Consider the following 15594-nt stretch of genomic DNA (forward strand, 5'->3'; position numbering starts at 1 on the left):
AGGGATTGATGGAACCCTCTGTGTTTTTTCTTCCTTTCTTCCTTTCTTTCTTTCTCTGTTGTGTTTTGTTAAGGCTAGGAACAGAGGGGTGGAGAGCTGACTTGGTCCTATAACCTCTAGGGAGGTGGGTTTGTTTGTTTTCTTTGTTTGATCATATTATGTACAATCACATACCTACATATAAAAGTGTGGTTTGGATTGATTGGTCCTCTCCAATATGTGTTCACATACATACTTCTAGAGACTTTTGATTTGTGTGTGGAAATAAATGGCTCCGATCGATTGGATTGGTTGGTCGTCGGACCCACCCCGTGTTCCGTTATCCATTCATCGGTTCTTCCTGGCTGGCCTTGCCTGATCAGACATCACCAGAGAGTGTTCATCCATTCATTCATCGGGCTCTGCATCGGCACCCTTTTCGGGACTCTGCAACAGCTCCCCTGATCGGGACACACGTTTCGTCCCTCTTGCAAAAAGGCAACACTCGGAAAACTATCATATATAGATATGTCAGATTCTCTCTCGGTGATTGACAACACGTGCTTCCCCCATCCTGAATTGTGATAGGTTTCAAATATCTTCGCGTTCCTAGTGTAATGACGGCACCCTTTTCACAACAAGTAATAACGATCAAGATGCACGGTCCTTCGAGTATCTTGACATTCGAAAGAACGAGGAAACCTCCCCCCCCAAAATCAGTAATAATGATTGAGGTGCATTAGTCTTCTAGTGTCTTGATGTTCAAGTGAATGAGAGCAACTTTTTCCTCTATAAATAATAAAAGTTAGGGCCGACTCCAACTTGCAATTGTCTACGTTGACCTGATAATTTCCTTTTTTTAAGTCTTGTGTGAATGCATTTCTTATTTGAATAGCCATGCCGACGAATATATTTTTCTCTTGACCTTTATCCATGGTCCTAACATGCCACATTAACCCACAAAACTGAAACTTCATTAAAATGTAGTGATATACATTTTTATAGCTCGTAACAATAGTTGTGTACGGTTGATGGGTCCTTTTGTAGTTCAAGCAAAGGAACTAAATGGTAGATCACATTTCAAGGGTTTAGAGGTATTGGGTACTATAATCAATGAAAAGGAGATGGATCCTTTTGGAGTAACCTTATTAAACATACTACATCCTACTTTAGGATTTAATACCTTATGTATCTTGGTTTTCCCGTCATGAAAATGCATCTAGGCTAGAAATTTCGAAAAATAGGTTGGTATTGTGTTGGTCCACTAAAATTCAACAATTCTAGATATGAGAAAGGAATGAAAATAATATTGTCGGTCTCCCTCAATGATATCACATGTTTGCGCCTCTTGGACTTTGCAATGACAAATCAATCTTTTCTTTCCATGTGGGATTGTAGAGGGGATTGGATTGGTGTCGGCACGTATAATTGAAATAAATCTTTCCCTATTGTACAAATCACATAGATTCCAAGTAAACAAAAGTTAATCACATTTAAAATTAATATCATGACCAAGATTATAACAATAAATAAATGAACGTTGTTCTTAAAAACAAGGTTCGAAAACAAAAACTTTTCTAAATGAAAAACCCTTCAAAATATTCCGAAATTTTGGGTATTGCACTGCACACAATTGGAAAATAATTGAAGTGATAGCAACAAAGTAGTATTAACATTTTATCGTTTTTTGAAGTAAAGTGATACATCAATCCTTTTTAAAGACTTACTTTTCTTCGCAAATGAAAAAGCAATAAATATTGTGAAAAGTTTGAAACCCCTTGCATTATTAAGACTTACAATACGAGCAAGTTAACAATTACACTTTTCCAAGACGTATTCTTGAGGAAACTTTATTTGCAGTGTGAAAGGGTAGGAATTTTACAACGAACTACTCATGAAATCTCTTCTAACAAATGTTTACATGGCCATTTCGTTACCCATCAACATGCAACATAACTTATAAGTGCAATCATAGTATGAACCATAAGCACCATACGTGCATTTGCATTCGTGAATGTTTCAATCATTTGTGTAAGAAAACACCCTCAAAGAATGATAAATACCATACTTTTGGTCCTTGGATTAACTATTTATTATGAGGTAAATAAGCCTAAAAAATGGAAAAAAACAAAAAAAAAACACAAGAATGTTTGAATAACATTCACATTCGTTTTCCAACGTAGGAAAACGAATGTTATGCTAGACAAGCACAGATTGTACGTACTATGAGTGCAATCATGCATTAGGGAGAGGCAGGTGTTATGTCATTTGATTGGACCCATGCAAATTATATTCGTGCAGATTAATATAAACCCATGTGAGTAGAAACCTAATAGTCTCCTTAACAATCTCTTGATCACAAAACGAAAATAACTATTTGCTACAAAATTGGATCGTTATTTCATATGGCAAATTATACCGGCTATGTAAGTGCTAGAGCCACACAAAAAACATGGAATATATATGGCAACGTGTTGTTTTTTATGGTAAACGTGAGAGAATGTGAAGTTGAACTTGAGAATTGAAATTATCAAGAAAGTGCAAACCTAAGAAATACCATGTTTGGGATTTGAAACTCGTCGTGTTAGTCATGGCTTTTTGTAGCCGAGTTTAGATAAAACCCCTCGCGTGAGTCACATCCATTTGAAGCATTGAAAAACAGCAAGATTGTAGTTAGCCAATATGATAGATAAATGACACTATGTTTGCTTATCATCATGTATATTTTTTTACTATGGCGAGTAATAACCGAGATATTAACAGTCTGTAAATAGATAGATAGATATTTTTAGCATCCATAGAGAGGTCACTTTTGACCCATAAGACCTAAGTACAAAAGTTATGTTGATGTGTATCTCCTTCCTAAGAAGGGATATTCATACTTTGAAACACCAAGTCTAGATGTGTGAGTAAGGCATAAACATATGAGCTCAATCTGCTAGGTGTTCTCTCTAGCGTGACACTCGAGTCACCATCCCCTCTTAATATATCATCGTAGGTTTCACAAATTGCACTACATATACGCAGAGCACGTAAAAATCAAGTAATACTCATTCTTGGTTATTTGGTTGATTTTGATTCCATGATGCAACTTCATAAGCCTAGGTTGTGTGATGAGTTTGAAGGAGTGTTACGGCTCTACGACAATTAATACACATTCATGATTGACATTTGCAATCAAATATTCTAAATTTGTCCTTTTAACATCTTTCCACTTCTTCCTTAGTGGGTCCATTAATCTTTCATCAATATCTCCATATCTTATAGCATCACATGAAAGCTCGAGGAGGTCTTCCACATCCTATCTTTTGAACCATTTTTTTATGTTGACTACTCAATCGAACGAGAGAGTTTTGCTCTTGTGATTCTTTTGTACTTTACATCCAACATTCCAAGCTAGACGTGGTAATCTATGATTTGGCATATTCTCCAGTTTTGTAATGTATCTATACACTCATTGTAGCGCCAATATCTCTATAGGTCAAACACTTGTTCCAAGAGCATAACTTGATAGGAGGAGGTGTATTTAACTCCTAATCATCTCATTAAAAACATATATTGAATCTTCTCAATCTCATTCCATGCATTGGGAGAGACAAATGCCTCCCCACGCTTCTACTCTATAATGCAAAACTTGTGTTACCATGGTATTAAATAACATTACTTTCACTTCTCATCCATGAGCATCACTCTAGTTGCATTTATTTTTCAACTAGCTTGAAGTCTACACATTGAAGCATACTTTGCATTCACGGTAAGTGAGCACCATCATAAGAGGCGATAAACAACCATAAATGACGGTGCGAAATCATCGAGTAGCTGGTCAACAAGGTGTTTGCTCGTCAAGGGGGGGGGGGGGGTTAACACCAAAGTATATGTTACTTGAGTTGGCTCTAGAAACGAGCACCATTATCAGCAGTCATTAGAGCAAGTTAACAACAGAGAAACACAGGACTATGGGCACCGCAAAATCATTGAATGGCTAGCGAGTGAATGTAGGCAAACACACACACACACACACACACACACACAAAGACACATACACATACACATACACATACACATACACATACACATACACATACACATACACATACACATACACATACACATACACATACACATACACATACACAAAGATAGATACACATACACATACACATACACAAAGACACATACACATACATGGAGAGATGTTTATTTTGGTTTTGCTCACATTGTGCAAGCCATGTGTGGGCAGGACAAAAGGAAACTCATATAAATCAGTCCAATAGAAAATGGTTCAGATAAAGAAATGGAAACAGAGTTTCTTGTTTTTAAAAAAGGAATCAATACATTCTCTGAAGGCCTCCTCTGTCTGCCTGCCTGCCTGTCTGTCTCTCACTGTCACTACTCTGCGTATATATTGATCTTCCTCCCCTCATTCGAGATCTCTCTTCTGTGATCGACTTGAGAGATCACCCAGAAAGAGAGAGACAGAGACAGAGACAGAGGAAAGATTCCTTTGATTGAGGGAGGGAGAATACACTCGTCAGATATTCCTCCTTGTCGTACTTGTTTTTGAGTGGATCAGATACAATATGGCTGGAGAGCGGTTACCTTCAGTTCAGTTGATCGATGGCCAGGGGAGGTTTAATGAACTTGATTTGGATTCTTTTGTGAAGTCCATCAGATTGTCAGAATGTGGTCTTTCTTATGCAGTGGTATCAATCATGGGTCCACAAAGTAGTGGTAAGCTATAAATTTGTTGAGATGATTTGAGACTCTTGGTTTTGTTTTTATTATCTACTTTTGTATTTTTCATGTTCTGTTTCCTATGTATGTTAGATCCTCATGGATTAATAAGCATTATATCATTTTTCATATACATGAATATGGATCGAATTATGTTTATGTACATGGACACATCTTGTGATGCCATAACATATGTAGACATCGTTTTATGCTCAGGTACATGGTTACGTATTGCACATTCTTTTTGCTCATCACATGCATAGACACCATATCCCTCTGTACATGGATACATATTACACATCATGTTATGATCATCAGATACGTGGACAGTTATCGCACATCTTATTATGCTTATCGCATACATTGAAATCATGTTAGGCTTATGCACATGGATGTATGTCGTTTATGGTCATGGAATACATAGACATCTTCTTATGCCTACGTATATAAATATACATTATATTATGCTTATGTATATATGTTACATAGACATCATATCATGTTTTATATGTACATGCATACACACTACGTTGTGCTTATGTACATGCTTACATGCCATATTATGCCCATGTATATGCTTAAATGTCACATTATGCTCATGTATATTCTCACACATCATATTATGTTTATTTGTATGCTTATATATACTTAACTGTATATATATATCAATTAGCTTTCTGTAACATTCTCTCGTTTTCTTATATAACAGGTAAGAGTACATTACTGAATCATTTATTTGGCACCAACTTTAGAGAAATGGATGCCTTCAAAGGAAGGTCAGTTTTTCCATTCCACCTTGGTAAATTTTAGTTGTTGTGAGTATATAGACGGAACTTATGTTTGACCAGACTCCGTTGATTTCACAATATTTTGGATGTTCTAGACTAGTGATGAGTTATTTTGATTTTTATTCATAAACTAGGAGCCAAACCACACAAGGAATTTGGCTATCAAGAGCAAAGGGCATTCAACCATTGACATTGATAATGGACCTGGAAGGTACAGATGGACGTGAGAGAGGAGAGGTAAAGTTTTTAAATGTTTATGAAATAATGCCTACTCATGCATAATCTATGATAATTATAATTGCCTGACTCGGGAAAAAGCACGATGAGGAATATCTGGGGTTGTTGAAAGTTTTACTCTAATAGACAATGTTTTGTAACGTGTAGGATGAGACAACATTTGAAAAACAAAGTTCGCTTTTTGCTCTGGCGGTGTCCGACATTGTCCTCATAAACATGTACATAATTATCCATTGCTCACACTGGATGCTGTAACTAGTTGTTTTTTCCCCCCGAGCATTATCGTTCAAATTTTGAAGTTAAAACATTATGCAGGTGGTGCCATGATATCGGTCGTGAACAAGCAGCTAACAAACCACTTCTTAAGACTGTGTTTCAGGCGAGTTCATTTCTGCTTTAGAGGGAAAGACAAAAAATTCTATATACTGTGATTTTAAGGTTTATATTCCTCAACACACATGTTCAAAACTAACATAAAAGACACTAATACATTTGCCTCCTTACTCTTGCATATGGTAGATATTTGACAGAATAAATGTCATATTTTTTATGTGCGTTTTTCTTTACATATAGGTGATGATGCGACTATTTACTTCTCGCAAATCAACTTTATTATTTGTAATCCGTGATAAGACCAAAGTATGTATACGCTTTTTCCTTTTTACATCTCCTTATGTTAAATTTATGAAAAATCTTATCCTATTTTATTATCTGAACCAGACTCCTCTAGATGTATTAGAGCGTATACTGCGAGAGGATGTACAAAAAGTAAGGCTTCATGAGGTCACCCTCTATGGTCGATCAAAAAGTTCTAACTTTCAGATGGCACTAAATAATTAAATTATTAATGCAGATTTGGGATTCAGTTCCCAAACCCACCAAGCATAAGACCACTCCTATTAGCGAATTCTTCATTGTAAGAGTGCTATATACTATATATGCTCCAAAACCCATTTGCAATTAATCAAATATGAAATTTGTGTTTGAATTGTATCTTTTTATGCTGTCAGGTTGAAGTTACTGCATTGGCTAGTTATGAAGAAAAGGAAGAACAATTTTTAGACCAGGCAATCTTTGCTTTTCTTTTTGTATTCTGCATATATTTTCTCTGAAAACCAACTTCCTCATTGTATATCAGGCTAAAAAATCTTCTCTATGTATGTTTGAATGCATTAGGTTTCAGAGCTTCGTCAGCGCTTCATAAACTCAATTGCTCCAGGAGGTCTTGCTGGAGATAGAAGGGCTGTTGTACCTGGGTCAGGTTTCCCTTTCAGTACACATGAAATATGGAAAATAATCAAGGAGAATAAAGATCTCGATTTGCCAACTCATAAGGTTCCTCATTTTCTACCCTTGAAGATGTGTATTCTCTGTATATGTGTTTGTAATGTACATATGGATATAGATATACACATGGTGGTATTTGTCTTTCTTAACATGTATGTATGCATATTGGGTCTATGCATTAGTATGCTTGTGTTTTCAAACGTGTAATTTTCTTCCCTATGTATGGATAGATTATGGTTGCAACAGTGCATTGTGAAGAGATAGCAAATGAAAACTGAAGGAACTGACTGAAAATGATCGTTTTCTACCTTTGAACTTTTGTGCTTTTTGTGTATAAAAAACTGAAAGGAACTGCTGAAAATGATCATTTTTTGTAATTTTACATATCAATATAGATACAAATACAATGGTATTTGTCTTTCTCTATGTGTATGTTTGCATACTGGATCTATTCATTCATATGCCTGTGTTTTCCAACTTGTAATTGCCTTCCCTATGTATGGATAGATTATGGTTGCAACAGTGCGTTGTGAAGAGATAGCAAATGAGAAACTGAAGGAACTGGCTGAAAATGAGGTAGCTGCCAAGCTTCAATTTTTAACTTTAGATATTTCCTTATAATAGATTATAAGTACATGTTCTAAAGGATCAACTCATTATTGGCTTATTTGATTTCCATGCAAAAATCTCCAAAGGAATGGAAGACACTAGAAGAAGATTCGTTAGCTGGTATTGTTCCAGGATTTGGCAAGAAGCTAAACAACATACTCGGTCAAAATCTTGCGAGGTATGAATTGTTTTCCGCATTAGGGAGGCCAATGACTTATCTGCGGATATGTGATGACTTTATACGTTGGATTCATAAGAAGTAGGATTGGATGCTACTTTTTGACTGATGTATTTTGGACTGTCCATGGGAAGTGGCTCTTTGACTAATGAATGGACTGTATCTTTAACCAAGTGGGGCTAGATGTTATGAGATAAAATAATTTGTCTTATCATCATCATTTGTTCATGACTATTTATCTTTTCTGTCATTGTCTCTATCTGGAACTAATTTTTATGCCACATGGTTAGGATGTTCATGACATACTCTCAATGCTACGTTGAGGAGTAGAACATAAAAAGATTATGATGGAGTCTATATGCCGATATATTCTTGTTCTCCATGTTTAATTGTGATTTAGTGATCCTGGAGGTCTTTGCTTCCTAAGAGGTGTACTGATGCTTGGGCGACTTGGAGCTCCTTGTGTATGTCTTGGATGATCTGTTACAAATCATCAACATGTCAAGTGACTTCCATGTTGGGGAGAATGATGGTATTAGAGAAGGAAGATGCTAGTGGGATAGAAACATATAATCTTTAATCTACTCACAACACGTGAATACTCTTTACTGTCTGTTTATACGATGTGCACTATTTCACTAAATTTATCTTAAAACAGTCAGGTTTTACTAGCGAAATAGTTAAGCAAACTCAGTGAGAGATGATATTATTGAACACTCATGGTTCTGAGTTGTATATATCCTGAATTTTCATGTATATTTGGAAAAAGGTATGATGCTGAAGCAACCTTCTTCGATGAAGGTGTGAGGGAAGCAAAGCGTGCAATACTTCTCAGTAAAGCTTTAGAGGTAAGATTTTGCATTATTTTGCACTGATTGATACGGGAGAATAATGCACTGTTATATGATAAGGGCTGAGCATCAAGAATGAAAAGTTACCTTGCAAAACATGGCTTATATCTTGTTCTTTTAGTAAGACACCAGTAGATGCTAATGTCTTAAACTAATTTCCATATGCCATACTATGGCTAGTAATGTGGTTATATATCCCAACCGTGGATAATTGTACATCAAACTACAAACTGTGAAATGTTGTCCATGTAATCTATCGATATCCATCTTTATCTGCAGCCAAAAATGATCTGATTGAGGCATAGCTGAGTAATTATTATGCCACAAAGGTTGTCGATGACTAGATATATTTTTATCCTATGAAAATGCTTCCGAAATCCATGAGGATTAAAGGGACGACTCTATGAAGAGGTGCATCATGGTATCATAAGATGATTTGATTGAGTAATACAAACTCAATGCCTTAGCCCATATATTGGACTTCCTTTCTTAATATGTATATATGAACTCTTGCTACTCAGTATGCTCTTTATTGGTATCTGAAGTAGATCAAGTATCTCCCCGTGTTGGAGAAGTTCTGTAGAAAGCAGTTATAAACAACTATTGAACCATAGAATCTCTCTGTTCATGCGGTTGTGTTCTGGAGAGTACAGGAGTGTACACCAGCTGACGTGACTAATCAGCTAATGTGAAAGAAAGTGGACATCGTGGAATCATTATTTGTTTTTTCGTAATAATCAGCTTCATTTTATCACATAACACAGTTGTTCTGTTACATGCTCTACCAATCTGATCATAACTCTTGATTCAACTGTAGATGGTGTACCCTGCATATCAAGCTATGATATCACATCACAGATTGAAGGCATTTGATAAGTTGAAGAAAGATCTTGAACTTCCGTCTTCCATTGAAGAAGGATTTGCCATTAAAGCTTCACGCTGTGCTGAAGCATGCTTATCTGAGTTTGATCATGGGTGTGAAGGTATCAAATCCATTTTACTTGCAATATTTGAAGAGAGACCAGACACTACTCCAATGATATGATGTGGTAAATTATTATTGTTTATTTTGGTGGTTGTATAGATTGTTTTGTTAAGATCTCTAGATGGGATTCTACTAAAGCTCGAGAGAAACTTCGGCGAGAGATAGAAACTCACACAACTGCAGTACGGACAGAAAAGCTTGCTGAAATTGTCACTAGTTACGAGGTTTGCTTCCTTTTTCCTGAGCAATTTTTTTTTGTAGTTCATGAAAGTGGGTAAATTCACATCTATTTTTCGTTATCAGGATTTTAATCAGTCCATCAAAGATGAGAATTTCATATTGGTTTTTGCTTAAGATAGTCCATGGAAGGTGTAGGTTATTAATTGAGCATATTCTGCAACTTTTAATTGTAGCCACGAAATTGTAATTGGTTACGAATTTCACTTCATTGTTCCTGAGATTTTTATTCTAGTCCATGAAAGACAGTAAATTCACATGTATTTTTCCTTGACAAACTTTTAATGAGTTTGTGAAAGATGGAAATTTAACATTTGTTTTTGCATAAGATAGTTCATGAATGATGAGGACTATTCATTGAGCATCTTCTGCAGCTTTTAATTGTAGACCATGGAAAGATGGAAAATTTCACATGTGTTTTTCCTCAGCAAGCTTTTAGTTTAGTAGTACATCAGAAGTTGAACTTTCCGATTTGTTTTTGTTATCAAGGTTTTTATTTAGTCTCATAAAAGATGGGAAAATCACTTTTCACACGTGTTTTTTCTCAGCAAGCTTTTAATTTAATAGTCCATGAGAAGTTGAACTGTCACATTTGTTTTTGTTATCAATGTTTCTATTTAGTCGCATAAAAGATGGCAAAATCACTTTTCACATGTGTTTTTCCTCAGCAAGATTTTAATTTAATAGTTCATGAGAAGTTGAACTTTCACATTTGTTTTTGTTATCAAGGTTTTTAATTGGTCGCATAAAAGATGGGAAAATCACTATTGTTTTTCCTTAGCAAAGCAAGCTTATTGCTTATAGATATTTTTTTGGCATTCTTATGCAGAAACGTCTTGAGAAAGCTCTTGCGGAACCCACTGCAGCCTTATTGGATGCTGCTACACCTGACACTTGGGTTGCCATAAAGAAACTGTTGATACAAGAAACTCAAACTGTGAAAACAGGCCTTTTAAATGCTGTTTTTGGCTTTGAGATGGATACAGATGAAAAGGAGTCCATGATCTCAAATTTATGTGAAACTGGAAAACGAGTGATTGAAAAGAAAGCAAGCGAAGAAGCAAACCAAGCTTTGATCAGAATGAAGGAAAGGTAAAGATGGACTTTCTTCTATGCAAAGAAATTGGTACACAACCTTTTGCCTCTTTATGCTGATATATGAATGAACAGATTCACGACAGTTTTTAGTCATGGACCTGACTCTATGCCGAGGGTTTGGACTGGTAATGAGGATATGAAGGCTATTATTCATGATGCGCGCATGTCGGTAATGCCCTTTATGGCGGCTTGAATTGATTAAATTCTGGTTCATTTTCTTCCCTAAGAAAGAGAGGAGACAATGGTCAATTGACACCCTGTACATTGCAGGCCATAAAGCTTCTCTCAGTTCTCTCAGCCTTACGGCTTGAGGACAAGAGAAAGGACAATATTGAAACTGCTCTTTTGTCCTTGTTAACCGATTCAAGTGATTCTGCTTCTCAAGTTGGTAGTCTGGAGAGAAGCCTTGCTAACATGTCAGGATCAAGTGCCCTTGCATCAAGCACATGGGAGGGGGTATATCCATATCTATCTATCTATATAGATGTATGAATGCGTGAATGTATGTATATAGTTGTGTATGCATGCGTCTTTCTATATCTATACATATCATAATAACAATCAGAGTATTCAGGTTTGAGTTTATGGACAAGATTCATAAAGCTATGGGTATCTTTTCAGATACCAGAAGCTGAAACACTTATCACACCAGTACAATGCCGAGGTTTATGGAGGCAGTTTAACAGAGAGATAGAGTACACCATAACTCAAGCAATCGCAGCCCAGGTTAAACATTGGATAGTCTTTTGTGCATTTTAGTTACAATGTTAAACTTTGTCCTGGTGTTTCTCAGGAAGCTAGCAAGCGTGGTTCTTCATGGTTGCCACCACCATGGGCCATTGTTGCAATGGTCTTTCTTGGATTCAATGAATTTATGATGCTTTTGAGGTTCACTTTTTGAAACTTTCTTTGATGTCAATGCTATGCATGTAGCAGCTCTGCTGTTGATGGATACCATTAAACATGATTAGTTTTCTTCTCAGGAATCCATTGTATCTTGTGATACTGTTCGTGCTTTTTTTGCTTGGGAGAGCTGTGTGGGTGCAACTTGACATTGAAAGAGAATTCCAACATGGGCTTGTAAGTGTGACACACAGTCAAATGTTTTGTAGGAAATTGATCTAAATACCACGTTTTGTTCTTTACCAAATTTCCCAAAATACTGTCAAAAATTTCTCTGCAATTAATTTCAGTGCACTGTAAGGTAAGAGGGAAATTGCAGAGTTAGAGATGATGATGATCATGGCATTTAATCTTTGTGCACTGTAACGCTCCAACGTCTTGGAGGGTCCAGAAACATTACCCAATGGAACTAAGAGGGATACAATGGGAATTACATGAACAATGATGAATGGACATTTTGGGAAATTTGAGAATATTTGTTAGTATTCTTCAAATTATTTTTATTTCGAGAAAAATAAGGGATGTTTTGTGAACATGTTTAAAATTGATGCAATCTCCTGATCGAATTGATATTTTTCTTGTGTTTCCCAAAATGGCACTGTATGGTGCACTGTTAAAGTGAAGGGACTGAACCACTTGGCCGAAATGCAGCTTTTGCTGTTTTAAAAAACTAACAACTATTTTGTTTTGTTCAGTTGTCTGGGGCAATATCAGTATCGGCAAAGTTGCTCCCTACACTGATGAATTTCTTGAAGAGGCTCGCTGAGGAAGGGCAACAAGTGGCTAATAATCATCAAAGCTTCAGCAACAGCAGCAACACCAGTGTTGGCTCGAGCAATTATAGCCGACAAAATCGTAGTGAAGTTGAAATGGCATCTTTTCCAAATGTGGAGGAAAATTCATCTCAAAATGGAGAGAATACCAGAGAGAGCTCCTTGAAGTATCGGAAACCCTCTAAGGTTCCGTCTTGAGAACAATAAACTACTTGTAATATATCTTGCCAGGCTATAATTTTTCGCTTCTCTTGAGTAATTAACACTACTATCCTTGGAGAACATGGCATCTTTTTCCAGCAAGAGTTTTTACTCAAAAGAGGTAGCAAAAATATTATATATAAAAATTTAAGGCACCTGTAGCTCACGATACAACTTGCTGAAGGTATCTACGTGCCTGAGCTTTTACCGTTGAGGTAGGAATTATTTATTTAGTTTATAACTAAATTAATTTTAGTTTTGGGTGCTATAACCGATGTATGAAGAGAAAGGAGATTGACACAAATTTTGGTGGTACATGTGGGATTTGGCCTGAAATACCCCATGGAAGATCATTGTTTTTTCTTTGGTTTGGAATGCAATTTTACATACCTAGGTGATTGGTTTTGTTCCAGAAGACCTTTCAACTAATGCTACCTTCTCTTTCTGGATGTTTGTAGTATTGGTTGGGTTAAGTCTCAGGGGGGCAGCCTGATTCAAGATGTTGAATTTTGTTGGTGGGGATGCATTTTATTTAGAATTTGACAGTATGAGTTAATTTGAGCCACATCGTCTATGTGAGGCAAGGCCAAGTTATGTAAAAATGCCAACAATACATACAATATCAGTCTTGTAAGGTGTGGTGCCGAATAAGGAACTTTATGGTTTTTTCTGTCATGGCATATATATTGGCTCTGATAACATAATTCTTTGATATTATTCTATTATAAAAGCATGTTTCCTGGACTATATATGTTTTTTCTGGCACATGCCATAGAAGGATATTGTTTCAGTGCTCTTCTCCAAATAAAATATAGCTCTTATCCTGTGCCTTGATTATTATTTCCGCATTCTTTCTGTTATTTGAAACTGGTGATTGCAATGGAAAAGTTGGGAAAAGTTATGTGTACTACATTCACCTTTCGCCTATATATTTTGTTTCTAAAATGCATGTTTGCTAATTGACTAATGTTTAGAAATCGTAAATTTTGGATGGTGACTTTTGCAATCCTATGCACATGTAGTCGATCAGTAAGTCGTAGTAAAAGCTCCATCAATCTTTAACTCATTTACCTCTAGAAAACAATGTTTGCCTAGTGATCACAAGGCAGTGTGTAAGTTTGGATCCCAGGTAAATGTTATGGCTTTTGGTTTTTGCTAAGTACATTTCTCAATTGAATGTATCAGGTCAGGCTTGTCTCCTTTGTGTGCTCATGTCATTGTTGGGAATGTGTTTTTCTTTCCGTAGTTGAGCCTCAATGGACACCAAATGTTACATTCAGTTCTATTAGATGCATGCATACACTTACATACATGTGGACAACACCAATTGGTAAACAAGTTTAATGAGTACCTCTGATTTGCGGAAATGAATTATTTATTTACCTTGAGAAACAATTGTGGTACTACCTAGTACCTATAACAATAGTTTGGTGTTGGCAAGTGACGGGACATATGCATGAAAGGGATGATGTCATGGTATTCTTTTCCTAGATCTCAATGTCTTTTCGTGAAAGGACCACAAGCATATGTGTTTTTTTTTTAATGAAATGGAGAAAACCGAATGATGTGACCTTTCTTTTGGGTTGGTTAACTTTCTATTTCACTCGGGTTGTGACAACGAATGAGGGATAAAGCAATTCGAGTAATTAAGCTCTCTTTTGTTTTTTTTATCTAGGGGGTGAAGATATTGGGAAAACTATGGAGAGTGGGGGGAAGGCATGGAAAAATGGTACAAAGTATGTATGTACTTGCAGCTAAGAAGAGACCATTTAACATGGGGCCATTACTAAAGGGAAAAACTTGGACCCGGGAGCTTTATGCAACTCAAACTTGCGACCTCCTCCTCCTCCTTGGAAAGACTAAAAAAGTCAAGAAAAAGAGCTGTCAATAGGGATTGGCAACGGCTCCACTCAAGCCTGGACCGAACCGGTTTAGCCAAGCTGATTAAAACTTAAGCGGCTTTGAAATCGGTTCGGTTTAGGCTCGAGCTTCCTTAACTGATTTGATCTCGGTTTGGGATGGCTCAAGCCGAACCGAAACGATTTGGGCCAAAACCGGTTTCAAAGCCGCTTAAGGTTTAATCAACTTGGCTAAACCGGTTCGGTCCAGGTTTGGAAACTCCCAAACCGGTTTAGGCTTACCCGGTTTGGTTTGAACAAGGCCAGCCAGGTTAAGACGAAACCGAGCCCTTGCCGGTTCCTAGCTATGAGGAGGAGGAAAAACTGGTGAGAGAGAGAAAGAGAGAGAGAGAGAGAGTGTGTGTCACGTGTGTAACGCCCATGGATGCATGGATGCTAAATTTCGTGGGGGCGGGTGGGCATGACGTCATGGCCATGTACAGGGCTTCGTCTGCTGTGGACGGATCCGGCGGTGACGTCACGCGGAGGGTGGGATGACGTCCCCCCACCCCTTTCATATTAAATGAGGCCGTTGTGAGGTGAAACCGGACACAGAGAGAGAGACACAGAGAGAGAGAGAGAGAGAGAGAGAGGTGAATGGAGGGGTATTTTTTCTAATTAAATTGAGCGCACGTGCATCTATAGAGAGAGAATGGAGGAAACAGAAGCGCGAGAGAGCGCCTTAGAGGAAGGAGGGAGGGGCATTCCGGTAATTTTGAGAAAGAGTTAGTTGAATTGGTTCGTGTGGGGGAGGTGAGAGACTCTAGAGAGAGAGAGAGAGAGTAGTGTGTGTGTGGGGTTGGGGGGGCAATTCTGTAATTTCAGGAAACATGACG

The 15594-nt window shown here is 37.1% G+C and overlaps 1 protein-coding gene across 1 annotated transcript; it reads left to right on the forward strand.

The window, feature by feature from the left end:
* Window positions 1-4279: 4279 nt before the first annotated feature.
* On the forward strand, window positions 4280-13269 carry LOC147855796 (protein ROOT HAIR DEFECTIVE 3-like). Its single transcript, XM_087330056.1, has 22 exons — window positions 4280-4710; window positions 5423-5489; window positions 5636-5738; window positions 5886-5956; window positions 6054-6117; window positions 6312-6377; window positions 6459-6506; window positions 6592-6654; window positions 6749-6805; window positions 6915-7073; window positions 7533-7601; window positions 7721-7812; window positions 8582-8660; window positions 9481-9646; window positions 9748-9872; window positions 10715-10977; window positions 11056-11152; window positions 11254-11439; window positions 11605-11709; window positions 11777-11871; window positions 11967-12063; window positions 12582-13269. The coding sequence occupies exons 1-22, from the start codon at window positions 4560-4562 to the stop codon at window positions 12855-12857; spliced, it is 2499 nt and encodes an 832-aa protein (XP_087186182.1). The 5' UTR covers window positions 4280-4559; the 3' UTR covers window positions 12858-13269.
* The last annotated feature ends 2325 nt before the right edge of the window (window positions 13270-15594 follow it).

Source organism: Azolla caroliniana, unplaced genomic scaffold (assembly GCF_043228905.1).
Source record: "Azolla caroliniana isolate FFs.n. ecotype wild unplaced genomic scaffold, voAzoCaro1.0.p SCAF_14, whole genome shotgun sequence".
Taxonomy (NCBI): domain Eukaryota; kingdom Viridiplantae; phylum Streptophyta; class Polypodiopsida; order Salviniales; family Salviniaceae; genus Azolla; species Azolla caroliniana.

Coding starts and splice junctions, on each gene's coding strand:
- LOC147855796 (XM_087330056.1), top strand. CDS start 4,560: ATGGCTGGAGAGCGGTTACCTTCAGTTCAGTTGATCGATGGCCAGGGG. Junction 10,978..11,055: donor TTGATCAGAATGAAGGAAAG/GTAAAGATGGAC, acceptor ATGAATGAACAG/ATTCACGACAGTTTTTAGTC. Junction 11,440..11,604: donor CATCAAGCACATGGGAGGGG/GTATATCCATAT, acceptor GTATCTTTTCAG/ATACCAGAAGCTGAAACACT.